At 54.8% G+C, this 27,543-nt stretch overlaps 1 protein-coding gene across 12 annotated transcripts in view; it reads left to right on the forward strand.

Moving 5' to 3' along the window:
• The window catches only part of CEP164 (centrosomal protein 164), a 63,633-nt gene extending 39,482 nt beyond the window's left edge, over window positions 1-24,151 (forward strand). For 7 of the 12 annotated variants that reach the window (XM_077893679.1, XM_077893682.1, XM_077893687.1 and 4 more), the window contains 23 exons: window positions 3,141-3,226; window positions 4,144-4,317; window positions 5,203-5,348; window positions 6,901-7,039; window positions 10,173-10,373; window positions 12,311-12,442; window positions 12,528-12,744; window positions 13,720-13,797; window positions 14,036-14,167; window positions 14,488-14,610; window positions 15,623-15,766; window positions 16,218-16,301; window positions 16,450-16,518; window positions 16,859-17,034; window positions 17,371-17,497; window positions 17,776-17,843; window positions 18,285-18,492; window positions 19,256-19,363; window positions 19,944-20,058; window positions 20,492-20,839; window positions 21,543-21,609; window positions 22,447-22,569; window positions 22,759-24,151. In XM_077893679.1, the coding sequence (XP_077749805.1) occupies window positions 3,141-3,226; window positions 4,144-4,317; window positions 5,203-5,348; window positions 6,901-7,039; window positions 10,173-10,373; window positions 12,311-12,442; window positions 12,528-12,744; window positions 13,720-13,797; window positions 14,036-14,167; window positions 14,488-14,610; window positions 15,623-15,766; window positions 16,218-16,301; window positions 16,450-16,518; window positions 16,859-17,034; window positions 17,371-17,497; window positions 17,776-17,843; window positions 18,285-18,492; window positions 19,256-19,363; window positions 19,944-20,058; window positions 20,492-20,839; window positions 21,543-21,609; window positions 22,447-22,569; window positions 22,759-22,855 (3,162 nt within the window). In that variant the 3' untranslated portion in view covers window positions 22,856-24,151. Of the gene's footprint in view, window positions 1-3,140; window positions 3,227-4,143; window positions 4,318-5,202; window positions 5,350-6,900; window positions 7,040-10,172; window positions 10,374-12,310; window positions 12,443-12,527; window positions 12,745-13,719; window positions 13,798-14,035; window positions 14,168-14,487; window positions 14,611-15,622; window positions 15,767-16,217; window positions 16,302-16,449; window positions 16,519-16,858; window positions 17,035-17,370; window positions 17,498-17,775; window positions 17,844-18,284; window positions 18,493-19,255; window positions 19,364-19,943; window positions 20,059-20,491; window positions 20,840-21,542; window positions 21,610-22,446; window positions 22,570-22,758 lie in introns of all 12 variants that reach the window. The other 5 variants (XM_077893683.1, XM_077893688.1, XM_077893685.1 and 2 more) reach the window with 3 other exon arrangements.
• The last annotated feature ends 3,392 nt before the right edge of the window (window positions 24,152-27,543 follow it).

Here is a 27,543-nt window from a genome sequence, read left to right on the forward strand (position 1 = left end):
TGGGCTCCACGTTGAGTGTGAAACCTACTTAAGAAAAAAAAAAGAAAGAAAAGGAGGACCAATTGCTAGGTCCTACCTAAAACCCAATGAGGCCTGCAGCGTTTTTTGAAGAGGTGGGAGGAATTGTGTCACTTGGTATAAAGGAGCAGCGGGGCCTGGCTCGAATGTGGACAGCCCTAGCAGAGGAAGCCCGAAGCTGTAGCTCGTGCCCATATCCTGGGGCACAGAGCAGTGCCAGGCGCTCTGGCTGGCAGGCCGTACAGACACCTCCCCTGCCCCGTGGGCCTGAGTCCTCAGCCCTCTCCTGTCTTCAGGGCATGGACGGGTTGAGCGGGGAGGTGGAGCTGGAAGAACCAGAATCGGCCCTTTGTGGGTCAGACGGAAGTGTATGTATGGTCCCCGTTGTCTTTCCTGTGGGCTCTGGCCATTTCCGAGAGTCTCTGGCCCCTTAGGGTTTGAAACTGAACTAAACTAGTTTCTGTTCACTTTAAAAAAATATTTATGCAGCTTGACCAAGATGCAGTGGACATATTTTAAACCAGACATATTTAAAGTGTACCATTTGATGAGTTTTACTATACGTATATATGTTCCAAACCATCACCATAGTCAAGGTCATGATTGTAATGAATTATAAGTGTGAGCTTTATGATACACGACAAAAGTGACCATAAAGTTATTTCAAATGATGTGGAAGATCAATGTCCACTTCCCGCACAGGTGGGGGTTGAGAAACAGTTGCCATGAACATTCCTCATGGCCTATTCCAGGAAATTTTCAGTGTGCACAGTTATCTATGTCTGTTTTCTATTTCTCTTTCCTCTCCTCACAACAATTGGGACCGTGCCACAAACACCACTTGGCAAGATGCTCTTTAAATGAGAGAATAGTTAGGGAATAGACCCGTGACTTATTTCTGAGTTATTTCAGCTCCATACCTTGCTCTTTGGACTAGTTGCCTACCCATTCTGCTTTACAAAGGTTCCATGATGTATTTAGCTGAGGGCCAGGTCGTTAAAATACAACCCTGGAGCTGAGTTAAAGATCGGAAGGTGGGGTCTCGAGCAACCTTGGGCCAGAGGCCTCGAGTGTGCTCCCTGTACCCCCATTCTGAAGAGTCTGGTGGTCAACTACCACTCTGCTCCAAGGACCTCTGTCCGGGCACGGTCCCAGGGTGTCCCCTTCTATCTAGTAGGTGTGCCAGTGCAGTTTCTAGGAGGAACATTGAAGACGAAACAAGAAGGAAACACACAGACTGTGCCTCTCATCCTTTCCAACTCAGGGCTCGACCCCCACCCTCAATTTTTATTATGATCACCCCGCTTTGTTATCCATTTTACATTTTAGTTTGTTATATAGATTGGCTTGTGTGATTTTTTTTTTTCCTTGAAAGTGAGAGAGGGAGGTATCTGCTGAGCTTGGTGTGATTTGTAGGGGAAGACAGTAGTGAGTTGAACACTGGGAGGGATGAGGGGGGCGTGGGGGCTGTTATGTACAGGCTCTGCCCAGGCTGATGCGATGAGGAGTGGCAGCACTGGCAGGGAGCCTTCTGCTGCAGGCACCGGGAGGTATTCACAGGCAGCATTTCTATTTTTAATGTAATTTGGGGGAGCTGGCTGTGAGTCGGCCCTGCCCTTCCTCGCCCATCCAGATGGGAGAGTCGGCCCCAGCTGCTCGGGCTCTGGCTGCCAGTGGAGCGGCGTGGGAGGCTGTGGGCACCGGGCTGGGGACACTGCAGTATGCCAGCCGGGCCGGCCCCCCACCGGGGGAAGATGGAGTTCGTTGTCTCCTTCCCTGCCTCTGCTGTTAACCCTTGTGTCCCAGAACAGACGGGGCTCCTGTGAACATGACAGAAGGAGTGTGGGTCCTCGGATGGGGACGGACGCTGGCAGAGCTGGGTTTTTGTGCCTTAGGCTGGGGAGAGGGGAGGAGCAGAACAGGGGAGCTCGCATTTGTGGCCTGCCTTCTCTGGGCCAGGAGTTGGGCTTCACGTACATGATCTAATTTAATCCTCACCATGAGCCCTGTGAGCTGCGGTTTACTGTCCTATTTTGTAGTGGAGGAGACAGACTTCCCAGCTAGGAAGTGATAGAATGAGAGCTTGAGTCCAGGCCAGCCACACTGCTATCCCCCTGCCACCCCGCCCCTGCAGGAAAGCCTTGAACTTATCAAGGCTAGCCCTCTTTTTCACCAGCTTGCTAGATTTGCCTAGACACCCAGGCTTTAAAATGAGATTTTTAGGGGGGACACCTGAGTGGCTCAGTTGGCTAAGTGTCCAACACTTGATTTTGTCTCAGATCATACTCTCAGAGTCATGAGATGGAGCCCCATGTCGGGATGCACGCTGGGTGTGGAGTTAGCTTGAGATTCTCTGTCCCTCTGCCCTTCCACCCTCCTATCCCTGATCTCCCCCCGCCCCACACACATACACAATGAGATTTTTTTTTTTTTTTTCTGATAGACGGTGTAATCATTCCCTCACTGGGAAGGAGGCATCATTGACTACTGATGGGACCCGGGTGCTTGGGGGAGCTGGAGTGGAGTGGTGGAGCACTGTTTCCTCCCTTCGGGTGCCCAAACGATACCCTTTCTGTCTGAAATATAGCTGTCTCTCATTTCACTGTCCCCATCTCTCCAGGGACCTTTGTCTTCAGTGTGCTGGGCTGCTGCTTCAGTAACTTTTGCCCACTTAATTTCAGCATCCCTTTGCATCACTGGTACTGAAGGTCTGGGGCCTCTATGGATTTGAGGCATTCACAGATGTCTCAGCTTTTTCTTTGCAACTGCCAGTGAAGGCTTCTAGTGGCAGGAGGCAGGATTTTCTTCTTTGTGTGCATTCTCCCTTAGCCTCTGGCTTCTGGCTCTGCATGCAGTGGTTGTGGCATCTGGCTCATCCTCCCTAGGTCAGCCAGGCCAGCCCAAGGAGCAGCTGCGAGCCTGGGGGCTTAGCCAAAGCTCCCGGAAGCTCCATTATACATTATACAGTCGATAGGCCTTCTCTTCTGTGTCCCAAGTGGTCCTCATCCTACTCAAGAGCCACCTCTCAGTACTTCCTCTTAGGCACAAGAGTTGGTTGGAGGATTAAGGGACCCAAAAGCAGACCTCTCCAATATACACTTTGCACTGCTGCTTGCCTACAGGCCCAGAGGCTGGGGAGAGAAGACAAGGATGGCAGCCAGTCCAGCCAAGATGAGCTGCAGAACAAGCAGTCCAGAGCCTCAGAGAGGTACAGTATATGGGAGGCCGCCCTTCAGGGACCTTTGGGATGTGTGAACTTGGGCAGAATTCCTGGCTTTGGTGTGCAAGGCTCAGCGTGCTCCTGCCTGAAGGCAGATGGTGAGCTGACTGGATGGCCTTGCAGAGTCTATGTGTGCTCGCGCATGCACGCGTGTCCATGAGTGCGCCCTCTGATTCTGCACCAAGACAGGAATGCGGGTATGTTTGGTGGGACTTTGTACACCACTGTGGGCCAGGGCTGGAGGAATCTGCCAGAAGCTCAGTACTGCAGCTTGGAGCTGATGCTCTGCTACATCAGAAATGGCTGCAGCTGTGTGTGTGTGTGTGTGTGTGTACACATGGAGGGAGAGCAGAGAGACTGGGAGGGAGAGATAGGGCCTTCCAGCTTCTGAGGCCCAAACTACAATGAGAGGTACTTCCTACCACCCTGGGAAGAGGAAATGGGGCAGTTGTTCTGCTTTTCAGACCCTGAAGAGCTATCTGTTCCTACCAGCTGAAAACTACAGCTTCATGCATTTTCTGTAGTTTGACCATTCGAGTCTGGCTTCTGTTTTTCTCCCTGTTTTCTGCTCAGTTCTTCCATCCCTGCCTGACCTCAGAGATGGTGAGCACTGGGTGTGGACACACTCGTGAGAGGGCCCAGCTTTCACCCCTGGGCCAAACAGGTGCAGCACAGGGGCCCAGGAGGGCTGAGTCTGATCCAGGCAAAGGGAGTGCTCAGTGGGGATTTCCCCTTCCCGCTTTGCTGGCTGCTTTGCCCTCCTTGGCTCCCCGTGGGTATAGGGCTGGGTCTACAGCCCTGCCTGGGAAGAGGAAGGGACCTGGGTCCACATACTAGTTCTCTCTGTTCTCTCCCTGCTCTCTAAATGGCGGGTCTTACCCTGCTGCTCTGGCTGGTCCGACCAGGTTGTCTCCTCCACTTTTGCCTGGGAGGTGGCTCCAGAGTCCCCTTCACAGCCAGGCCACCGAAGAAGGGCCTCCTCAAGCCTCTGAGGGACAGCCTGAGCAGGAGCAGAAGCGGGCAGAGGAGCCTGGGGAGGACTCTGCAGGCAGCCCGGTCCTGCTCAGTTCCCTTCAGAGGTAAGGGGGAGCTGGCATCTAGTTGTGTGTGCAGGGACTGAGAGTGACTATTGGGGGTGCCTGGAGAGGTGGAGGAGCTGGGCTGGGTTCACAGGTTTCCACTTAGTGCCTTACGTGAGCCGGGTGATGAGGAAACCTTCTTTCTAGTCCTTCATCTACAGCTAAATTTGGGGTGCACCATCTGATTTGGGGAGCCTAGAAACTATTAAACAAGGAAGCATATCATGTGACCCAGCTGTCTTCCTGCCCAGGGGCTGGCACAGAGACTGTCTTCCCCCCTGGGCTGTGCTGTCAGGGGCATTTGTCCCAGTCCCCACCTGCCAGTGCTCCCCCCACCCCAGTAGTCATCCCACTTCCAGTCCTGTAGCAGACCCAGGTAGAGCCCCGTGGTGTGCCGGGCCCCTGCGGGAGGGAAGTGCAGAGTCCTAGGCTTCCCTAGGCCAGCCGAGGGGACCTCTGTGCCCCAGCCTGGCCCAGAGCCAGGCTTGCATCTGCTAGTTCTTGTGCTTCCCTGGTAAGAGGAAGGTGCTGGTGTCAGAGCTGGTTTGAGAGCACATCCAGTTGGAATGAGTCACTGGGGGCAGCCAAGCAGCAGCGACGTTCAGTCAACAGCTTCTGCTGATGACCTGTTGCGTGCAGAGCTTCTCCTTGGGTGCCATAACCCTCGTTTGGCCCACATGGACATGTGTGTGTGGGGGTGTGTGGGTGTGGGGGTTTTCAGTGTGAACAGCTAGGGAAGAGGCAGGCGGAGAGAGTGAGGCCTGAGATAGGGATGTTTGGTTGGGGCTGATTCCATTGCCCTCATCACCATTCTCTGATGGGTGCACCTGGAGCCTCTTGCCTGCTTACCGGCCTTCACACAGTTGCTTCCTTCCTGCTCTCAAGGGAGGAGACTCCAAGCCCACCTGCTGCCCAGGAGAGGGGCAAGGAACAGCGCTCTGGGGCCACGGAGCTGGGCCCTGGGCAGGAAGAGGCCCAGGAGCTTGAGGAGCAGGTGGCAGCCAGCCCTGCCCCACCAGTCTCTCCAGAGCTGTAAGGGCCAATTATATGTGGGTCCCTGTCCTCCGTGGTGTGTGCATTGCTTTAGGGCCCACCACTCTTGGGGGGCCGGGGGATGCTCTGGCCCCTGCCCAGGGGTTGGAGTGGGGGGAGACCAAGCGTGCCCTTCATTCGGTGTGCTGCTTTGAGATCCCCAAGTGGGTCCCAAGTGGTGTGGTCACAGATTGAGGGTGGGGCTGGCTAGGTCCCTGGAGCTCCTGGTCAGGCCCTGAGGTATAAGGGTGGAGGTGACAGGGTACCTCCCGGGCTAGCAGAAACCTGGTAATCATGTTTCCCCTTCTACGAAGCACTATTTTTTGCTTTCTTAGAAACATTTTTTTTTTTGAGGTATTTACACGAGAGTACATAAATCTGAACTGTACGAATTGGTGCACATTTACGCTCAGGTCAGATATAGAACATTTCTGTCCCTTCAGGAATTTTCCTCATGCTGTTCTCCTCCCAGTCACCTGCCCCAGGTCACCACTCTTCTGTCTCATAGATTCATTTTCTAGTTCTCCAACGTGACATAAATGGAATTATATAGTCTCTGGTGTCTCTATCTTGGGCCTGGGTCCAGAGCTCATGTGCGTTGTTATAGCAGCACTATTAACACTTAGAGATCACTGAGCTTTCCTCCTCCCACTGTTCCCTTCCCTCTCCCCCTTTTACAGACGATGAGACTGAGGCTCACAGTGAAGGGGTTTGCCCAAGGTCACATCGCTGGTCGGTTGCATAACCAGCACGAGACTCTGGTCACTGGAGCCCTAGACTTCCTGCTCAGCCTGGAACCCCTGTTCCTTTTCTCTGCGTGGAGAGACAGGAGCCAGGGTGAAGCAGTTTTTCCTGCCTGTGAACCTAGTGCCACAGAAGGATTACAAGTCCATGGGATTCGAGGGAACCTGTAGAGACAGGTTCGCACCCTGGTTACTTACAGGCGGCGCCCCCCAGAGCTGGCAGGGTGCTTGGGCTCCTGACTCTGGTGCTCATCGTCGCCCTGCAGAGTGAAGTGGGGACGGCGCAGCCCCATGTTGAGGCAGCTCTGATGCTGAGGAATGACATGGCCTTCCCAAGTCTCCTTGGTGACTGTGGACACTGGGTCAGGGTACTTTCTATGAGGATGGGAGGCCTCTGGTTTCAGAGACTGGAGCCTCTGGGCAGAGGTGAGAGGGCTTTGTCCTGGCACCTCAGGGATAGAAGTGGGGCCGTGAGGCTCCTCCCCATCTCTCTTGGCTGGTGAGCCCCCTTACTTTGTGTTTCTTCTCCCAAACCAGTGAGGCTGCCCCTGCTGGGTCTCAGAGACACGTTCTTCAACCATACGCTCTCACTTTACAAGCGCACTTAGGGGAATATCTTCTGTTCCTTTCCTGAGTCTTTTTGGGCCCCCTAACTTCCTGTTACTCATCTTCACAGCTATGTTTCTGTGTGTCAGGAGGAGTAGCTCTGTGTGTCTTATTTGTATCCGTGGGATTTTAATTTATGGAGGTGACTGAGTGACAACACAGGCCAGTGCCATTCAGGAAGAATTTATTACCTACATTTCCATAGAGAAGAGGGCATGCCCAGCCATGGCAGGCCACTTGGGGAAGGACCAGGGTGTGTCAGGAGACAGAAGAGTCAAGAAGGGAGAGCATGGCACAGAGCCTTTATTGGGGTTTCCGTGGGAAGGAATGGATGAGGCAGGGTAAGTGCCTTGAGTGAGTGTGGGATTGGATAGTTGGAATAATTTCGGTGGGCTTTGGGCTGTGGGGGTGGCCCTCCAGTTGCCTGGTACCCGGCCCTATGTGATTCTGTGTGAGTTTTAGAAGGACATGGTTCTGGTGTGGCCTCCCTGGAAGACTGGCTGGTTTGCATACAAAAGACACATTCTCTGTGGTCAGTAAGGGCTGGCCAGTCCTGGGACTGGCAGTCTCTCCTCCACCAGCAAACTTTTAAAGATGTCAAAACAGGGGATCCCTGGGTGGCTCAGCGGTTTAGCACCTGCCTTTGGCCCAGGGCATGATCCTGGAGTCCCAGGATCAATTCCCACATCGGGCTCCCTGCATGGAGCCTGCTTCTCCCTCTGCCTGTGTCTCTGACTCTCTGTCTCTGTCTCTGTCTCTCTCTCTCTCTCTCTGTGTGTCTCTCATGAATAAATACGTAAAATCTAAAAAAAAAATAATTAGGGATGCCTGGGTGGCTCAGGGGTTGAGCATCTGCCTTCAGCTTGGGGTATGATCCTGGGATCTGGGATGGAGTCCTGCATAGGGCTCCCTGCATGGAGCCTGCCTCTCCCTTTGCCTGTGTCTCTGTCTCTTTTTCTCTGTGTCTCTCATGAATAAATACATAAATCTTTAAAAAAAAATTAAAACCACCAGGCCAAATGTGAGAGTGGACAGGATCTCTTTGATTGCAATCCTAGTGGTGGTGCAGCCAGTTGAGAATGTCCTGAATGCCACCGCCTCCCTCTGCACTGTCTGCCCTCCCTGCTCCTTCGCTTCCTTGAAACTCCTTGATGGCCAGCCTGAAATGGTGATGCCTCTATAGAGCGTCCTCTTGGCCGCCGACTGTTGGAAACTGGGTCTCTCTGATGCTGACACCTGAGGAGTGGCCTCGAAATCAGACCTGCTTCTTCCTCTGGAGGCCTCATCCTCCCCGTTGTCTCCTCAATCAGCTGGGGCATCATTGACAGCCTGGGACCTAATCAGGGCGTTTGGGATGCTGGAGCTCTAAAACAGGGACACGGAGAAGAGGAGGCCTGCTAGAAACCAGCCCCTCCTGCCTGTGTGCCAGGTGTATGGGCACGCTCACCGGTGCGTGTCGCCTGGGCACATGCTGCCATGCTGCCCAAGGCCCCGTCTTTCTGCAGCATCTGTCCCCCGGGCTCCACATAGCTACGCAGCCCACAGGGGAGAGAGACATTAAAAGGTACCATCTCAGGGAAAAAAAGATGTTTTCAGCCAAGGCTGGAAATGAGTTGGAGGGTTGATGAGGCGGAGAGCTACGAGGGGAGGCTCTTTCGGGGAGCGGGACTCTCAGAGGAGGTGGCGGCCTCATCTCTTACATCTGCATCAGTTGGGGCTGTGCCAGGGGACCTGAGGCAGAGCTGGCCTGGGAGGAGGGCAGAAAATGGGCTGAGAGCAGAAGAGAACTGAAGGCCTAGCTCATGGCTGTGTCCGGTTGGGGTTAATGATTTTAGGAAAGAGGGAAGGGAGAAATCTTAATGGTATTTCAGAGACATCAGGAGCCTTTTGTGTCTTCCTTCTCTCGCTGGTCTCAAGGGGCCAAAATGGAATTCCAAAGCCCTTCTTTTCTTCTAATCTGATCCTGCCTCCTGCCTTCCATCTGCTGCGGTGAAGGAAAGGGGGTCCTGCGTCCCCAGCAGGAGCACTGGCTCCCTTCTTTGACTCTTGCCCCAGTGCTCCTTGATGGGGACTGTATCCACATGCTGCAGAGGCTGACGGGGCCAGTGTGCCTGGCCTCCTGCACCCAGGCATCGTCGGGGAAGGGTGGTGGTTGTGTGGCCATCTCTCATTTCTAATGTAAGATCAAAGGACCTGACCTGGGAATGCAAACATGCGCTGGCCTTAGGAGAGTTGCCCCGGGAGGCCAAGTACTTCATCCCGCTTATGTTCTCACGCCTCCAAATGTTCTTGGGTTTTTCTCTGGGCCTTTCCTTCAAGAATGAGAATACAGGGATACCTGGGTAGCTCAGCAGTTGAGCGTCTGCTTTCAGCTCAGGTTGGGGTCCTGGGATAGAGTCCCACATTGGGCTCCCTGCGAGGAGCCTGCTTCTCCCTCTGCCTATATCTCTCAGGAATGAATAATTAATTAAAAAAAAAAAAAGAAGAATGAGAATACAAGGAACATAACATCCTTCATGACTTTATAGACATATTTTTTTTTTAAGATTTTATTTAGTCATGAGAGACAGAAAGAGAGAGAGGCAGAGACACAGGCAGAGGAGGAAGCAGGCTCCATGCAGGGAACCTGATGTGGGACTCGATCCTGGGACTCCAGGATCACGCCCTGGGCTGAAGGCGGCACTAAACCACTGGGCCACGCAGGGATCCCTATAGACATATTTGTAACAGTATCATTATTCCTTATCTCACCACCCACCTTATGGATCTAAGTTAGCAATGAATTTCTTTTATCTGTTAACATTGAGTTAACTCTAAGCAGATGCAAACATGGCATCATCAGGGAGAGATGGAGCGGTACATTGTTGCGCTCTTGGTACTGTCTTTGGCCAAGGGAGCCAGGCAGGTGACTACTCCCTTGACCTTACTGTTCTGGACCTCCATGGACCATTTTGGGTGTCAGGGTAGGAGACACACATGCTGCTTCTCCTGCTGGCTCCTAAACCTTGGCCTGTGTTCAGTTCGGGAGGCAGAGCCTCTGGGGATGCCCTGAGCTGCTGGTGTGAGCCTCAAGTAGCAGGCAGAGCCCTAGTGGGGAGACGGGAACAGGGCCATGAACCATCCTGGGGAGGAATCCTTTAAGGACAGAGCTTTAATCTCCCTGTTATTGCCAGCTCGTGAGCCACATCTTCAGGTTTTTACATTGCTCTACAGCCTACCCAGGTCCACCGAGCCTAATATGGGGTACCCTGCTCCTGCGGCTCTTGGGGCTTTAACCACAGTGGGGCTTGCCCTAGGAACCAATGCTCCCTGTATCTTTGAAGGGGTAACCCTCCTACTGGCCCTTGGGTGGCCTGATTTGCATATGTGATTCCTGACCGTGGGCCCTCCTTTAGGATTCGTGTGTGTTTTTCTGTATCTACATAAAAGATGAGATATTAAGTCTAATGAAACGCTGTCCCCCACCCTCGGTAGACAATCTACAGAGCCTGCAGCTCCCCCAGAGCAGGCTTCGCTGAAGGCCATGGAAGAGGCCATGGCCCAAGAACTGGAGCAAGACTGGAGGCGGCTTCTGGAATCGAAGCAAGAGAAGATGCAGCAGTTGCGGGAGAAGCTGTGGCAGGAGGAGGAAGAGGAGATCCTCCAGCTTCACCAGCAGAAAGAGAAGGCTCTCAGGTCCTACCCTTCCCCTTAGGCAAGCGGTCGGGCCTTGCAGTGACATGGGGAGCAGGGGGCACCCTACCCTTACCCCAGGGCCCTGTGGCCTCACTGAGACTCCTCCTTGGTGGTCTGTGCGGGGGAAATGGGCTCCCTGGTTTGTGTTTTTGGGAGTTGGGAGGCATAATAGTGGAGGTAGCGAAGTTTTTGAGAGATTAAAGTCCCTGTGCTTTATATTTGTTAATTGGTTTAGTCCTGAGAGTGGCTCCTATGCGGTGTTGCTACCAACCCCATCTTATAGGGTCTATAATACAGATGAAGAGACTGAGGCTCAGAATGGCTAAGTGACCTGTCCGAGGTGTCGAAGTTCATAAGCAGCAGAGTCTGATTAGCTTAGGCACTTGGTTCCTGGAGCCCATTTTCCTAACCACTGTGTTGTTTTCTTGGGAGTCAGGGCCCTTTTGGGACCCAGCGAGATTGGTAGGAACCACACAATCTAATGTGAGGTGCTGTTTCCCGGGACACAGAGGTTTCCATCTGGGTTCCTGCTCTTTGCATAGCTGACTGGGTGGCCCTTGATAAGTAAGACACTTAAGGCTAGGCTGGTCTGTGTGGATGAGATTGTGTGTACATGACGGCTATGGCCATCTCTACTGTGAAACTTCCACTTGGTAGAAATTTCTGGAAGCCACAGTTGAACTCATAGCAGGTACTTCTTGAACGGGAAGGCAGGCAGGGCCACCCTTAGTTTCTTTAAAGAAGAAGAGATTGAATTATTTGTGAGATGAAAAAGAGACTGTGGTAAGAATGAAGGACTTAACCTCTCAGGACCCTTCTAGCTCTGACATCCTGTGGTGCCGTGTGGAACATGGAGCCGTTGGACAAGGAGAAAGGATTTCTGGGGAATCCAGGAGGGAGGATTTTTATTTAACTCAAATTTTCTATTATAATGGAGGAGAGCAGTGGTGTAGGTGACTTGAAACAAGAAAATGACCCTAATTCTTTTTCGGCTTTGGAATTCACTAGGCAGCTTTTCAAAGACATTGTCTTCTGGATCATGTTTTTCTCAGGCTTGAATTCCCTGACTGCACAGCACATGGCCCCCAGTCATGTAGGGGCTGCATGGGCAGGGGGGTGTCTGCCTCAGATGAAATGGTTACTGTCGTTTGCCTGTAAATAAGATGTCCTTCATGGATTGTCAGCTCTTGCTCATAGTTTGGGGCTGGGTGATGTTGAGATTTCCCAAATATTTATGGAGCACTTAGTTCATGTCAGCTACTGTGTTCAACACCTCGGATATAACAGGCTTTAAGACATGATTCTTTCTCTGGAGGAGCTCCCAGACTTGTAAGGAAGGGAGACACGTGAAAGATGAATTGTGATGTATGGTACAGAGTGGCACGGGATAAGGAAGGGCAAAGGGAACATGTTGATCAGTGAACCCTGCAGGTCTTGGGAAGACTTCTCTGAGAGGAAGGAGCTGGGTGTTGAGTGGTGAATATCGTTTTGTCAAGTCAAAAACGGAATTCTAGGGAGAGGCTCCAGCACAAACGAGGGCCGAGGCACAAGGAGGTGTGTGGTGGGACTGAGAGGCGGTGGCTCCTCTGATGTGGCTGGAATGGTTGGTTAGGTGGGGAATGAGAGGACACAGCACCAGAGCCAGGTTGGAGTCAGACTGGATCTGTCCTTGAGTGAATGCCATGCCGAGGTGCAGCTATAGGCTGAGGGGAGCCTCTGGCAGAAAAGTTGTTCTGGGATCAAGCAGCCTGCCGTCCTCTTGCTGCGGCAGAGAGCAGATAGTGTTCATGGTCCGCTCTTTACCCTGGAAGGTATTGTAGGGAGGCGGAAGGACCCAGATTTAGGAAGCTCCGCAGGCGAGCTACAGGTTTTTGGAGGCCCAGAGTCAGAGACAAGAGTGGTTTCTCTGACAAAGTTCCCTTTCTTTTCCGTCCCAGTTCCCTGAAGGAGCAGCTGCAGAAAGCCACCGAGGAAGAGGAGAGTCAGATGAGGGAGGAGGAGAGCCAGAGGCTGTCCCAGCTCCGGGCCCAGGTGCAGTCCAGTGCGGAGGCAGATGAGGGCCGACTCAGGTGAGCACGCACTGTGAGCCAGCCGCCCCGTGGCGATGCCACTGGAGTGCACGGGTCTGTCCCATTCTGTCCGTCTGTCCATCAGGGCCGAGCAGGAGGCTTCCTTGCAGAAGCTGAGAGAAGAATTGGAGTCTCTCCAGAAGGCCGAGAGGGCCAGCTTGGAACAGAGGAGCAGACAGATGCTGGAGCAGCTCAAGGAAGAGATGGAGGCCTCGGAGAAGAGAGAGCAGGCTGCCTTGAACGCGGAGAAGGAGGCAGCTTTGCGGCAGCTCAGGGAGCAGCTGCAGGGGGAGAGGAAAGAAGTGAGCCAGCAGTGTGGGGCCTCCCGTCTGACATGCCCCTGGGCTAAGTGTGGAGGGGCTGGGTGCCAGGCTGTGTGGGGTGGGGGACCAGGCACAGAGGAGGTGTCTACATGGCTGGCACAGGAGATGGTAGACAGTGGGTGGGCCGACCGTCTGGGCCCACTGCTCTGCGTGGGCCTTGCTGTCCAGGGCAGGTGCTAGCCTGTCTGCATGGCACAGTGGAGGGTGTGGCAGGTGTCCAGGGCACTGACCAGGGCCAGCAGTGGCTGGGAGCTGTCAGTGGCAGGGAAGAGGTTGGAGGGGAAATGGCCTGTGGATTTGGGAAGCTTTTGCCACTGAAAGAACTTAGACCAGACCGGATGTCCTGCAAAAAAAGGTGCCCTGTCCCCATCCTGGGCCCTGAGGGGTAGCTACAATGACCTCTCATCTCTCTCCTGCTATAGAGAGATTGCACCCTTAGAGGGAAGTTTTCTCCTTTGCCTTTAAACCCTGTGCCTCCAATCCTGTTTCCTGACGGTCTGTCTCTAGATAAGAGGCGGAAGTAAGGAACAGGCCACATGGAGATTTTTCTCTGGGTAATGGTGAGCTTCAGTGCTTAGAGAAGGAGAGATTCCACAAGGTTGGGGAGGGCACCCAGGGGCTCAAACAGATGGCACTGGACCTCCAGCCCTCACAGCCTTGGGCCCTAGTCATGGGCATGAGTGTGACCTGGTACCCATGGCCTAGCCTAGGGGCAGGGGGATGGGTGCGGTGACCTGAGACTTATGAAATGCCCCTCCACTCTGGCCTCAACTTGTTCATTTGCTAGTTGCAGACTTTAGGGACTGAGTTATTCTGGGGGGACAAAGATGTGCCTGTGGTTTCCCTTGGCCCTTTAGTTGGGAGAGAGTCTACATGGTCTTCCTTCCCTAGGGGCCCATGCCCGGCCAGCTTTCCCTGCCCTGCATCCCTCACAGGCTCCTTGTTGTTCCTCAGGCGGTGGCAGCCCTGGAGAGGGAGCACAGAGCCGAGCTGGACCGGCTCTCTTCCTCGCTGGAGGCCAAGCACAGAGAGGTGAGAGGCAGCCGGCCCTGGCCTGTAAGGCGGGGCCCGCCATCCTGGTGTTTGAGTCTGAGCCTCAAGGCCCCTTCACTGCTACCAGGCAAAAGAGCTTGACCCCATGCCTGCCCCTGGGGCAGGAGCCTTCCTCCCCCTGCAGCCCCATGAGGGTGGGCACTGGGCCCCTGGGAGGTGAGCCTCCAAGGTGGCTCTGCAGCGCCGAGTCACATCCCCTGTGCTGGGGCCTCCTCAGGTTGTCTCTAGCCTCCAGAAGAAGATAGAGGAAGCTCAGCAGAAAGAGGAGACCCAGCTGCAGGAGAGTCTCAGTCGGGCAGAGCAGAGGGCTCAGCAGAAGGTTCACCAGGTCCTCCAGTATGAGCAAGAGGTAAATGCTGGTGGACTCTTGCAGCTTCCTGTATCCCTGTCCTGGGCACTCCATCCTAGCCCAGGGGTCCCTGCTTTGCTTTGCATGGCTCAGCTGGGGCTAGAACTTCTCGTTGCATTTTTATGCCTCCATTCCCTTGGGGCCAGGCGCTTCTCCATCCTGGCACCCCTGTGCATGAGTGGGGTGTGGTGTGCGTCTGTCACTTGTCATGCTCATGTGATGTGTGCGGGTGGGGGGCACCAGGGCGGGTGTGTACTCTGCCTTCAGGGGCTGGTCCCCCCTTAGGCCGGTGTGTCACATCCCTGCCGCCTACCCTGCAGCTCAGTGGCCTCCTGCGGGAGAAGCGCCAGGAGGTGGAGAGGGAACACGAGAGGAAGCTGGACAAGATGAAGGAGGAGCACCAGCAGGTGGTGGCTGAAGCCAGAGAGCAGTACGAAGCTGAGGTGACTTGCCCCTTCCCCGGTGCACAAACGCACCCATCCCGCAGTCCCTGGCAGCTGACTGGCGCCTGGCAGTGATGCTGTCCCAATCACCTGCTTACTGCTGCAGCGGAGGAGTGTCTCCCCCATAGCAGGCAGGCTCCTTCCCTCCCCGAGCGGCGGCGGCTTACAGATACTGAGCTTGTACCCTGTGCCCACGTTCTTCTCAGCCCTGATGTTCACGAACTTGTTTAGTGCCCTCAGCACCCCGAGAAGGTGAGGGCTAGAGTGACCTCCAGCTTGAAAAGGAAACAGACCTAGCAGTGTGAGCCCCTTTCCCAAATGCACCAGGCTAGTAAGTCGAGGAGCTGAGATTCAAGCCCTGACGGTCTCCTTCCAAGGCCTTTAGCTTTAACCACCCAACACCATGCCATTGGGGTTAATCAGAATTCTAGGACACCAAGAAATAGCCTGGCAAGAGCCACACACTACTTAGAGCTGATCTGCCCATGTTCCCCCTTCACCCATAGGTGAAGGTCTACCCACACCGGTGTGGCTGGCTCCCACTGCAGGTGAACAGGGGTGGCGGTGGGGCCTGAGGTTGGCTTACAGCTGGGCCTCTGCCTGGGATTTCGAGGCTGCTGTTTCTGTAACTGGACCCCGTAACCCAACCTCTCCATATGGTCTTTCCCATGCAGAAATAGCTGACCCATGATAAAATGTAGTTCCCTTCCCAAACCGAATCTGACCTCGCTGAAGAGCAGTGATAATTTTTTAATGAGTGCTCTTCCCTGGAGGAAGGAAGCTGGACCCAGTAGACAGCAGGAGGGGCCGATCCCACAGGGGGTTTCTCATGGCATCCGACCAGTGCCTGTGTCAGTGGCAGAGAGGGGCGCAAGTTTTCTAGGGCCTAGAAAGCTCCTCTTCTCGAAGGGCTGGCCCTACGGAGCCGCTGGGGTCCCCTGCCTTACTGACCCGGAGCCACAGGCCTGAAGGCCTCTGCAGTTTCCCACCAGCGGCCTCCCCTTCTGGGCAGGAGAGGAAGCAGCGGACAGAACTCCTGGGCCACCTGACCAGGGAGCTGGAGCGCCTGCGAAAGTCACACAAGCGAGAATTGGAGGCTGTGAGGCAGACACAGGACAGGCAGCTTGAGGACTTGCGGCGTCGGCACCGGGAGCAGGTCAGGGCTCCGGGCGATCGGGGGGCCCAGGGAGGAGGAATGGACAGGTGTTGGGGGCCGGCAGCCGTGGCAGCAGCAGATTGGAGCCTTGATAGCTGCAGGTGTGGGGTGTCGCTCGCTGGCCATCCCCCAGCCAGGACACATGTGCTCCTTTGTTTTCTGGGCCAGGGAGCATCCCCCAGATTAGAGGAGCGCAGTCCCCCCGCCCTGCCCAGGGCCCTGGGGTTAGCACCTTTGCCTCTCTTTGCCCTGAGGGGAAGACACAAGGTGTGATACTTTCCAGGGAGCCTGCAAGGGCAAGTGGAAGAAGGCCTGAGCCTTGCATGGGGGTGTGTGGTATGGAAGGGTAGGGTGGGTAGGGTGGGTCAGGACCCCCGCCCCACCATGCCCTTAGCTGACGCCTTGCACTCTTTCCACACTTATATCTCTCGCGCTGCCTATTTCTGTGCAGGAAAGGAAACTCCAAGATTTGGAGGTGGAACTTGAAACCAGAACCAAAGATGTCAAGGCCAAATTGGCTCAGCTGGATCTCCAGGTGAGAGTGGACGTGGAGGGTGGGATCTCCAGGTGCCGTTGACCTTGGAGTCGCAGCTCCCTAGGGGAGCACAGGTCCTCCTGCCCTTTAGACCCGGGGCGCCTGGAGATGGCCAAGGGCCCCACTTCTATCCCCCACCTGCCCACAGGAGGAGACTGCCCGAAGGGAGCAGCAGCAGCTCCTTGATGTGCAGAGGCAGGTTGCGCTGAAGAGCCAGGTGTGCCGGCCTCCCCTGTGCTATCTTTCCTCATTCCTGTCACCCTCCCTGCCCCTCTCCCCATAGCATCCCGCCTTTGGCTCACCTGATCTGCCGCGAGCACTAGGGTTCCCAACTACATTGGCGGTATCCCACGGGTAGCAGGGCCCTCTGGCTGGAGCCCAGCTGAGATCCCCAGGGGGTGGGGCTGTGGAGGGTAGGCAGAGCCTGCATGCTTCCTGACCTCGGCGCAGGGACTGCAGTGTCGTTGAGGTCCACCCTCTTTCCTCGGCTGTTCAGGCTTCCCTGTCCTACTTCCCGCCTTTGTCCCACATGTCTCCGGGTGCTTCTCTCCCACCAGGAGGCCACGGCCAACCATCAGCACTTGGATGAGGCAAAGAAGGAGCACACCCACCTGTTGGAGTCTAACCAACAGCTCCGGAAACTTCTTGATGAACTTCGGGCCCACAAATTGGAGCTGGAGTCCCAGGTAGATGCGCTGCAGACCCAGAGTCAGAGGCTGCAGAAGCAAGTCAGGTATGTGAGCACTTGGACTCTCCTGCTGCCTCCTGCCTGCTGTCTGACACACTCGGGTGGGCAGAGGTGGAACTAGGCAGAGGGGCCTTGCTGCATTTTGTAGGGAGTAAGGGGTAAGAGGCTGTGAACACCTAGGGGTCCCTGGTTCTACTGGTCATGCCTCAGCCCTGCCCCAGCGGCTTTGATGGATGTGAAGGGATGGAGGTGGGCCTGCTGTCTCCCTAAGACCAGGACTTGAAGGCCCCCCCACCCAGCAGTCATGACTGCTGCCTGCCCTGCTGCATCATATGACCCTGCCTCCCCCACCCCATCCCCCACTCCCATTTCCAATCACAGCGACCTGGAGGCTGAAGCCCAGAGGAAGCAGGACATACTGAAAGAGCTGGCAGCTAAGGAGAGTAACGCTTCTGCACAGTGTGAGCTGGATCTTCACATTGAGGACCTGAGGAAATCCTTTGGGATAGTGAGTTTTCTGTGCCTTGGAAGGGACAGTTTGGTGGGTCTGGGGCAGGGCTCTAGGAGGGGTCCCAGCTCTGCTTTATCTATGACCTTGACCTTAGCTTCCTGTCCTTAATATTCCCAGTCCTCCATCTCCGTCAGTCAAAAAATACTGGTGAGTGAATAGCGCCCAGCAGCCCCCAGAGCCATTACTGTTTAGGCCCCTGGTAGGAGCTTTGGGGGGTCCTTTGAACCTGCAGTGTATCTGATATTCAGTGGGTCTTTTCTACTGTATGTCCTTAGAACCAGACCAAAGAGGTATCCTCTATTCTCTCCCAGAGCAAGGAGGAGACCAACTTGTCCTTGGACAGGTGAGTTCTGATACCTTAGTTTGGATCCAGGGTTCCATGGAGGGGTGAGTTCCCTTCAGGGTGAAGTGAAATGAGTTGACTGTGATCGCCAGTGGGGCTTGGTTTGGGGACGAGGACCTGAGGGACACAGAGAATTTCTTTGGCAAGCCAAGAAGGTGCCCGTTATGACCACTGATCCAGCATGCTGGGATCTGCTACCCTCTGGTTGAGGATCAGGCTGGTGGGAGTGTGTGGCCCTCTGTCTGGAAGCCCTTTAGAGGCAGGGTGGGAGGACTGTGCAGGGTGCCGCGCAGTAGAGTGTGAACACCAGCAATATTCAGCCCAGCATCGTTGTGTGTGCTCAGGATGGGCCTCGGTCAGGGCAGCGCTCAGGGGACCCACAGCAGGAGGTTCTCAGAGTGTCTTTTCCCTTCCCACCCCTCCTGCCCTGGCCACCCACAGTGTCCGACACTACCTCTCTGCTGAGGGCATAGCGCTCCGTAGTGCCAAGGAGTTCCTGGTGCAGCAGACACACTCCATGCAGAGGCGGCAGACGGCCCTGAAGGCCGCCCAGGAGCACTGGCGCCAGGAGCTGGCCAGTGCTCAGGAGGCCACCCAGGATCCCCCAAGCGCCAAGGCCCTGGAAGATGTGCGCAAGGACCTGGAGGAGGTCAGGAGCCTGGAGGAGAGCCTGCCTCCCTCACGGTGGGGGGACCTGGGGGATGCTGGGCAGGTGACGCGGGTTATCTGTGTCCGTGAGGATGAAAGTGCCTTACGAGTCAGGCACAGGTGCAGAGCGCTTTCTTCAGCGCTTGATCATTTGATCCTCATGATAACCACGGATGATGTACAAGGCAGGGGTGTTACTCTGGCTTTCTAGGAGAGAAGTACAAGGGAGGATTTAAAAATTTCCCATCCAGTGTTTTGCATGTCCTTTCCATCACACTGAAGACTTGGTTCATAAGTGAATCCTCTGAGCACACTGGGCGCCAGGCTGACATGCTTTTCTGATCACCTGATTTCCAGTGAAAAGGCAGAGACCTAGTGCTGCCTTCTGAGGGTCTTGGTGGAGCCTGCTCCCTTAGAATTCTGTTGGCGCTCAGAGCTGGCACAGGGGAGGCTTCCCAGAGGCATCGGCCTGCCACCCTCAGGCCCTCCCTGCTTTGCTGAATGCTGAGAGTGCAGGGAGCGGGAGCACTGACATGATAACCCTGCACTGAGAGCAACCCTTGGAGAGTGTTAGGTACGGGCCCGGGCGGAGCATCTCTCTACCTCCTCCAATCCTTACGACCCTAGAAGACTAGTATTTCTTTTCTGCAGATGACAGTCTAGACTGAGAGGTCATTTGCACAGACTCACCTGGCTAATGACATGCAGCGCTGGGGCTCCAGGATCTGTGCTTAGCACCCCCCCTCCCATCTCTCTGGCTGCAGGAGACCAGGCATCTGGACGAGATGAGGTCAGCCATGCAGAAAGGCCACGACCTGCTGAGGAAGAAGGAGGAGAAGCTCATTCAGCTGGAGTCCTCTCTTCAGGAAGAGGTGCGACGTGGTGGCTCCGGCCCCCCGCTTCTATTCCTGGGATGCAGTTGGGTTCTTTGGTCCCATGGAGTGGGGAGCTGGGCCTCTGGGGCTCCTGGGCTGGTGATGTGGCAGTGGCTTTGGCCTTGAAGTTTCTGACTACATCTGTGGGTTTGCATATCTGTGCGGAGTGGTTGAGCAGACCTGGAGCCTCTTGCTGTGGGTTCTTGAGAGGCGCTGGCCCCTGCCCAGCCCCTGCCTGGCCCCTGAGGAGAGCTGTGCCTGGGGGGTTTGGAATGGACAGACCTAGGCTTCCCTGGGGCCTTGTCCCCTGATGCCGGAGGTGTGGGTGTGGTTGGAGGAAAGCCCAGGTGGAGAGACCCTGCAGCGGGGAAGGGGCCCTGGTTCTGGGGCCCTGCTGCCTGTGTTTTGGGCCTATGGTGCCCCCTAGCCCTGCCTCCCTTCCCCCATGCCGTAAGGCAGCCAGTATGGTGTCCCTCTTCCTGAACTTTGGGTCCCAGAGAGTGCCCACCCATTGCAAGGACTGCGGGGAGAACGCACTGGGCAGGCACCAGTACTGACTGCTGCTTGTACCCCTCAGGCTTCAGAAGAGGACATTCTGAGAGGAGCCCCCACCAAGAAGGTGGTGACTTTTGACCTCAGCGACATGGAAGACATGAGTAGCACCAGCTCTGAGGCCTGCTCCCTGCCTCACAGTGAGTGTCAGTGGCTGCAGGGGGTGGGCCACAGTACCCACCGAGAGGGAGGAGTGTGGGGAGGGGCAGCCCCCCTTCTTCAGCCCTGCATGGGTACGCCTCTGGGAGCCAGCATCTGGAGCAGGTACTCAGTAATGCTCGGAAGGAGTGACCCAGCACACAGGGACCACATGAATGTGCACAGACCTTCCAGTGCCTTCTGGGACATGTTCTCCCTCTGCCGCTCTGGTCTGCAGAGGACGTCTCCTCCTCCTTCCTTGCTGCTCTCTGGAGAGGCTTTTTCCCTGGGCCAGCTTCTGGTCTGCGCTATCTGGAATTCAGAAGCCCTGCCATCCCTGTGACTTCCGTCAGCTGAGGGGCTGTGGTCCTGCAGACCAGGGAGGGGCAACCAGTAGGGTGCCTGGGGCCCTGAAGCCTAGTCCTTTCCTTTCAGTCAACCTGACCACCAGTGCCACCTTCCCCAACGAGTTCCACTATTTGAGCAATTCCCTGCATCAGATCAGCAGCCAACTGAATGGTGTCCTCAGCATGCTGGGCAGTCTCAACCCGCAGCTGCCACCACCGCTCTTCACTGCTACACCGGTGCACACCCTGGCCCGGGACCCCAGGAGTGCCCCCACGCCCACCTGCCCCTCCCTGGCCCGGGTCTCAGCCTCACCGCTGGGTAGGCCTACATCCACCCAGTGGGCCTGGGACCCCAGGTTGGGCCCCAGGCTCTCCTCCTCTGTGACTCAGACAGTGGACGACTTCCTGGTGGAGAAGTGGCGCAAGTATTTTCCAAGTAAGCCTCCCTCTTATTGCCCCTGGCTTGGGCAAGGTCCATCCCATTATGGGAAGACGACTTGCTGGTTTCCCTGTAACCATGGGCTCCGTGGGTCTACAGTTTACCTGGAGCTTGGGCTGATTGGAGCCTTTCTGATGTGATCCAGAGCTTAGCAGAATCTGAAAGGTCATCCCTGTCATCACTACCATCTTGTGCTTTGTGTGAGGGGCCAGGCATGAGTCCTTCTAATAAGCCTCTGAGGTAGTGACATTTATCCCCACCCTACAGACGAGAAAACTGACTCAGAGAGGTTAAGAGATATGCCCCAGGGTTTCCAGAGAATAAGTAACACACTGGGTTCTGAGCTCCCTGTCTCCGTGACTTCAAGATTCTGCTTATAACCCCTCGGCCATATAGCTTTGCCCTGCCTCTGGGCGAGAAGGCCTCACCTGGTCTCTTAAGTCCTGCTGAAGAATGCAAAAAGCCATAAAAACATAGTTATTTGGGGGGAAAATTTACATATCTTTTTTGTGAATCCTAAAAGAAAAGTAGCTTCAATTTTAGAAGTAAATAGGACAAATTCCTGTCTCTCATTTGTGTCTCACATCCAACCACTGAAACATTCCCTGTTGCTGGTATCTCCGGGAGGTGGGAGGGGCGCAGATGGGTTTGGGCTGGCTTCCACCGCCCGTTTCTGGACAATTGCCTCCCACTTTTCCAGCTGGAGTTCCACTCCTCAGCAGCAACCCTGCCCCACTGGAGAACAGGCTGGGTTATGTGTCTGCCAGGTAAGCCTCACTGTGGGCTCAGGGTGGGAACCACACAGCCCTGTCACTTTCCTGCACCTCCCTGGACAGGTGGCACCTCCCAGGGGAGAACTCTGGTCACGTTGCCCAGAGAGCTGGGATAGGCTCCCTGGCCACAAAGTTGCCTGGGTCTGAGGTGCCTCTGTGATCAAAACCCAGTCCACCGCGACCCCAGTGGCAGCTGGTCTCACCTGGCCTACCTGTATGGGGAAGGTGCCTGGTAGCACCTGCAGGGAGAGATGGACCCCTCCTGCCCTTGAGCATGGCTTTTGTCTTTGCCATTAAGCTCATTGTCTGCTTTGTAGGTTCCCTTCTTCTCCAGGTCCTGCTGAGCAACATCTGGAGTGAGAGGGGCACCCTGTGGGAGAGACAGATGGGCAATTATTTAAACCTGTTATTAATTTCCCATTCATCTTCTTCCTTGCCATATTATCCCCTGCCTACCCCCACTCCCTCACAGGCCCCCTGCCATAAGCACCCCCACTTACCCTTTGACCCACTGGGGAGCTGATGCTAGGCAGGTATTTGAGTCAACAGAGGGGAAAGCTTTCGCTAATCGGCTGGGCTGGGACCAGGCAGATGTGGGAGGGCTGATGCCAGGAGTGTCCACCCAAGGGAGGGGCAGAGGGGTCCACCACCTTGTCCTTGGGGAACAGATGCCCATCCTTCCAGAAGAGCATTCCTGCCAGTAAAGGAAGCTTTGAGTTGCTGAAGCAACCCCTCACAGCCCCTGGCTGGTGTGCATAGAGGAGGAGGGAGATGTACCGGCCTGTGGCCCACATCGCACGGCCCCTTCCAGTTCTTTCACCTCCTTTCCAGTGAGCAGCTGCGCCTCCTGCAGCGGTCCCAGGCCCACGGCCCCGGGGTGGGCAGCCCTGACTTTCAGAGCATGATTGAGGCCAACCGCAAGTGGCTAGAACATTACAGGAATGACCCCAAGCTGTATCCTTTGACTGCTGCTCCCCAGACCGTGGGCCCTTCCTGCGGTCAGTGCTGGGATGGCTGAGTTGGGCTTCGGGGCTTGTGTTTGTACCCCGGGTGGGTCCAAGGAGGACCGCGTGTGGCCTTTGGCCCCTCCCTGGATGTGCTTAGTGGACTCCACTGCAGAGATTTCCTTCACTTAATGGCCAGACAGCTGTTCTCTTCAGTGCCCAAGCCAGCGGCTGGCTCCAGACTCCTGCAGCTGGGCCTGGATGAGCACAACACACTGAAGGTGTATCACTACTAGGGCCCCCACCTCTCCCGCGCCCAGACCAAGTGCCTGAGGAGCTGCCTGCGCTCTGTTCCTTCTGAGCGAGCGTTCTCCTGCCCCGGGTGCCCTATTTGCTGCCTGCCCCAGTCAGAGGAACCATGGAGGCCAGGGCTGGGTGGAAAGGATGGTGCCACTGAACACTGTAAGCTGCCCCTCTGAGCCCACATGTATCACGCTGAAGAATGTGGACTTCTGGGAACTCCCACCTGGATGAGGCAGCATTGACATGGGGTGATGGAGACCCGGGAGCCTTCAGGAGGGAGGACATGGTATTAGGAGTTGCCTCCCAAGGCCAAGGGCCTCCCGTTGGAGCGGAGTCGATCCCCTGGACCTGCAGGGGGCTCCATGCTTAGTGCTCCCTGCAGTGATATGCATATGGTCCTTAATTCAGTAGAACAAAGCCCCCCAGCATGTCTGTACCCTGGGGGACCAGGCTTTAATACCTCAGCCTCAGACAGACCCTTTTCTTTCTTTTTTCAAGTCTCCTTATTGAGCATTCTATCTCAGGATTGGGCCCAGAGCTCATACAGAGGTTGCTGGTAGTTGGCCCCCAGAAGCTCTGCTGCCTCTCCTCCCTCTGCTGACTCTGTGCTTTCCTCAGGGGCACCCCCTTCCCTTCCCTCGGGCTCCTCCCTGGAGCCTCCTCCCGACCCCCAAGTCTCAGGTTGCAAGCATACAACTTTCAAGAAGCCAACAAGCCCTAGGAAAACCCTGGGATGGCTTTGGGTCCTCATCTTGGTTTTGTCTTTCTGGGCTGCCACGGAGAGAGGGGGGGTTCTTGTTTCCACCCCTCTAGCATCCGTCCTCAGAGCTGGTAGGCCAGTTCTGAAGGCAGCACCTGGCACTGGCAGTGGGGATCTTGTGCCAGGTCGAGCCGCTGCCATTCTGGCACGGCTCCCCGCGGTCCCGCTTCCCATCAGAGGGCTCCTCGAGGGGCTGCAGGCCATGTTCTCGGACATCTGTCCCATTGTTTAGATAAAATGTCCCCGTATTTGTCTCAAAAGCTATGGGTTGCCCTCGCCTCTCCACTGCATACAAACCAAGTCTCTGCCAGCCTCTCATTCAGTTCTTTTTCTGGGACTAAGAAACTTTTTACCTCCCTCCCCCTCCACCCCCACCCCTTAGGCATCAGTCTACCATAGAGAAAAAAGTCCATTTTGTTATTTGGCTCATTCTGTGTGCTTCGGGGCTAGCTCATGTGTTACAACCAACTCTGGTGACAATCCTGTGTTTTCTACAGCAATTAAATCCCTGCAGGTCCATTTGCCACAAGGCAGCCGTGTGAATGTGTCTCCTCCTCTTTGAAGGCCCTGGCCTCCTTCCTCTTAAGAATAAAGGAAGGAAAAATTAACATTCTCAGACCCCTTCCTAGGTGGTCTAATCTACTCACAACAAGCCTGTAATACAGGTGTGGGGAGGAAAACCCAGGGGCTCAGAGACCTGCAGGTCCCGAAGGAAGTAGCCTAGTTTCTGCCACATGAGAGCCCTTGGCCTCTCATCTGTGCCCTCAGAGCTGCCTGTCCCTGCTGCGTGGGAACCTCAGGAAGCACTGATATTCTTCATTCCCCGCCCCACTCTGCCACCTACCAGCTGGAGACTCACTGTGCCATCTCCCAGAGACTACTCGGCATCGTTTTCTGCATGTACACAAATGAAAGCCAAGCCCCCTAAGCCCTAAGCTGGCAAAGTTAGGTGGGTTTTGTTTTCTGCTCCAGTGGTGTGAGCAGCCAACATAGTTTTGGATTTATAGCAACAGAATTGTTAGGAGAACCAACCCAGGTGGCTGTGTTTCACAGATTTGCATGAGAAAACCACTTCAAACATACAGCTTAATGGAGCCTCCTCTGTGTCCCAGTGTCCTACCTGCTCTGATGAAGGGAGGGAGGAGAGATGCTAACATTGGTCAAACCTTCTGTGTGCAGGTACATTTCAAATATTACCTAATTTAACCCACTTAACCTGTGAAGTTGGTATGTTTTATAGATGGGGAGCTTCAGGCTCAGAGAGATTAAATGACCACAGCTCAGGGCCACCCAAGATTTGAACCTAGATCTACACATCTCCAAAAGCCGAGTTATACTGAGCCTGCTCCCCTATGTCAGCACCTTCTGTCCTAATCACACAATAGTCCTGGCCCACTTGGTCTGAAGAGCTGGGTCCCAGAGAGGGAGGGCCTTCTAGCTGGGTGAGCAACCCCCCCTTCCCCGCCACTGCCCCAGGTTCAAGCTTTACAAGGCAGACTTGTAAAACTAAAGACTAAACGGTCCCGTCTCTCCCCTTTGAGATGATAGAGTCTAGCTGGGGAGTCTAGACTCATAGCCCTTTGTAGCTGAAGGGAACCTTGCAGATGACTGGTCCCCTCATGTTTGCAGTGGCAGAAATGGCCTAGAGAGATTATGAGAGTTAACCAAAGTTACAGTCAGGGTGTGGAAGAAGCGGGACCAGAACTGAGGAGCTCTGACACCCAGCCAGGGGTTTCAGGAAAGAGTGTTTTTAAAAAGATACTTACTTTGAACAGGCTACATGTATCATTTGAGTACTGAGCCATGTGAACAAAAGTCTATCCGTCCTTGGGCCAGTCTTCTCTTCGAAGGTTCCTTCTGGAGATTTTATGCAAATACAAGAAAAGAAAGGGCGGTTTTCTGATTATCTTCCCTTTTACTGGTCTAACCTAGGATCAGACAGTCTCCCAAAGCTCTTCTGTGAGATGTTCATTGAGTATTTTCAGAAAGGTACAAAGTTGTCAATGGCAGCCCCCACCCCCACCGCCATGAAGACTTCCACACAAAATGGCAGCTTGGGGAGGGGGAGATAATCTTGGCCGTAGGACACCTGGGTCTACCTTTGGCTCTGACACCTGCAAGCTCTGTGACCTGAACAAGTCCTTTCCAGGCCTGTGCCCCCCCCACCTCCCCCCCGAGCCCTGCCAGTTAAAATCTCAAAGCCTAAACCCTATTCCAGGAATGAAGCAGGGCGGCTGCCTTGGGTGGAACGTTGCTCTAACCCAGAGGGAGGCTGGAAAGTCTCCAGTGGTCTAAATTAGACTCTGGTGGGGGAGGGTGACTGGTGGGGTTTCCAATCCCACCACCAGCTTTTTGCAGGTTAGGTGAGGGGATGATGATTAAAAAATGGATCCCCTGACATCACCAGTGTCCTGGATAGAATGGGAAAGTCTTTTCCTCCTTTCTTCTCATATCTCCTGCCTTGCTGATTGAATCTGCCGTCTCTAGCAGATACGTTCCACAGAGGGCCCAGCGAAGGGCAGAAGAGCACTGTTTGCATGATGGAGGGGAGGGATGCCTGCCCTTGGGAGCTAGGGAACAGAGGGACAGTGGGATGAGTTCCACTCACATTTAAAAGCAAAGGGGACGTGAGTCAAGCAAGAGTTCCCACTTTATCCTCTCTGTGCCTCAATCTTCATATCTGTGAAATGGGGTGACTTATCCCATAAAGTGGTTGGGAGGATTAAAGAAGTTAATCCATATAAAGTCCTCAAAACAATGTTCAACACATAGTAAGGGCAGGGACACCACCAAGGTAGCAACAGAGGCCATTCCTGACCACTCCCCTTCATAAGAATACTAGCAGCTATCCACGGATGAGACACGACGGAGAGAATCCTAGAACCTGGGGTGAGGCTGAAGCATGCCTTGCAGAGACTAGACAGAGAAGAGAAGGGGCTACAAGCCCACTTTGCTGCCCCTCCCCCACACTGAGAGTTCCCCTGAACCTGCAGTTCCTCCAAGAAAGAGGAGTTTAGGTGAGACATCCAGTTCCTCCAGCACTGTGGGTCACTTTGTCGGAGCCCCTACTATGGTTTCACCCCATGGGGATTGCAGGGGAATCTGTGACATCAATGGGGAAGGACTTCCAGCAAACAGCACATGGATCTTGGCCAACCAGGTTCATACTTGTAGGGCCCAGGTAGTAATCCCAACCAGTGGCTTTACTTACCGGCAAAATCAGGTTAGTGGTACAGTCTGACCAGGCAAGCTGTGGGTCTGCTTGATTCAGGTCTTCCTCCTCAGGCTCTGTAGCAGAAGCCTCCCCCATGCCTGGGCAGAAGAGCTGGGTGATAGCCACACCAGCTGTGGGGTGTGGCTCCCAACCCCTCCTGACCAGAAAGCCCGTTTGGGAAAATTTGAGAGTTGCCTGAAGGAGGCTCTCCAAGTCCCACCGAGGCAGGATAACTGAATCATGGCTACACTCACTATGGAACATGGTCCTTGGCCCCATCTGATAGGAAAGGCTGCTAAGAACACCTGGAATCTTCGCATAACCCAGCAACACTTGAGCTGAGAGGGAAGTGTGCAGAACTGACCACCCCTAGAGCAAAGCTAGTGGCCCTGTTTGGTCAGGGAAGTTGGGCATGGGTCAGCTTGAGTCAGGACCACAAAGAACCTTAATGGCCTTGGAGCTGCTTTTCCCACTGCACCTCAGCAGGGAAACTAAGTTCATAGTCCCACTTATAGCTGAATATGGCTTTAGCCCACCTGACTAAGGAGCTTTACCAGAGCACAGAGGAAGCTGCATGGTCCACCCAACAGCCCTATTTACAATGGCATTTGAACAGAGCATAGCCCTTGGCTTTCCTGTCTGCAGAGCAAAATTGGTGGCCTCATCCGACCAAGATATTCAATGCACACTCTTGCCTGATTTGGGTC

Source organism: Canis aureus, chromosome 3 (assembly GCF_053574225.1).
Source record: "Canis aureus isolate CA01 chromosome 3, VMU_Caureus_v.1.0, whole genome shotgun sequence".
NCBI classification, from domain to species: domain Eukaryota; kingdom Metazoa; phylum Chordata; class Mammalia; order Carnivora; family Canidae; genus Canis; species Canis aureus.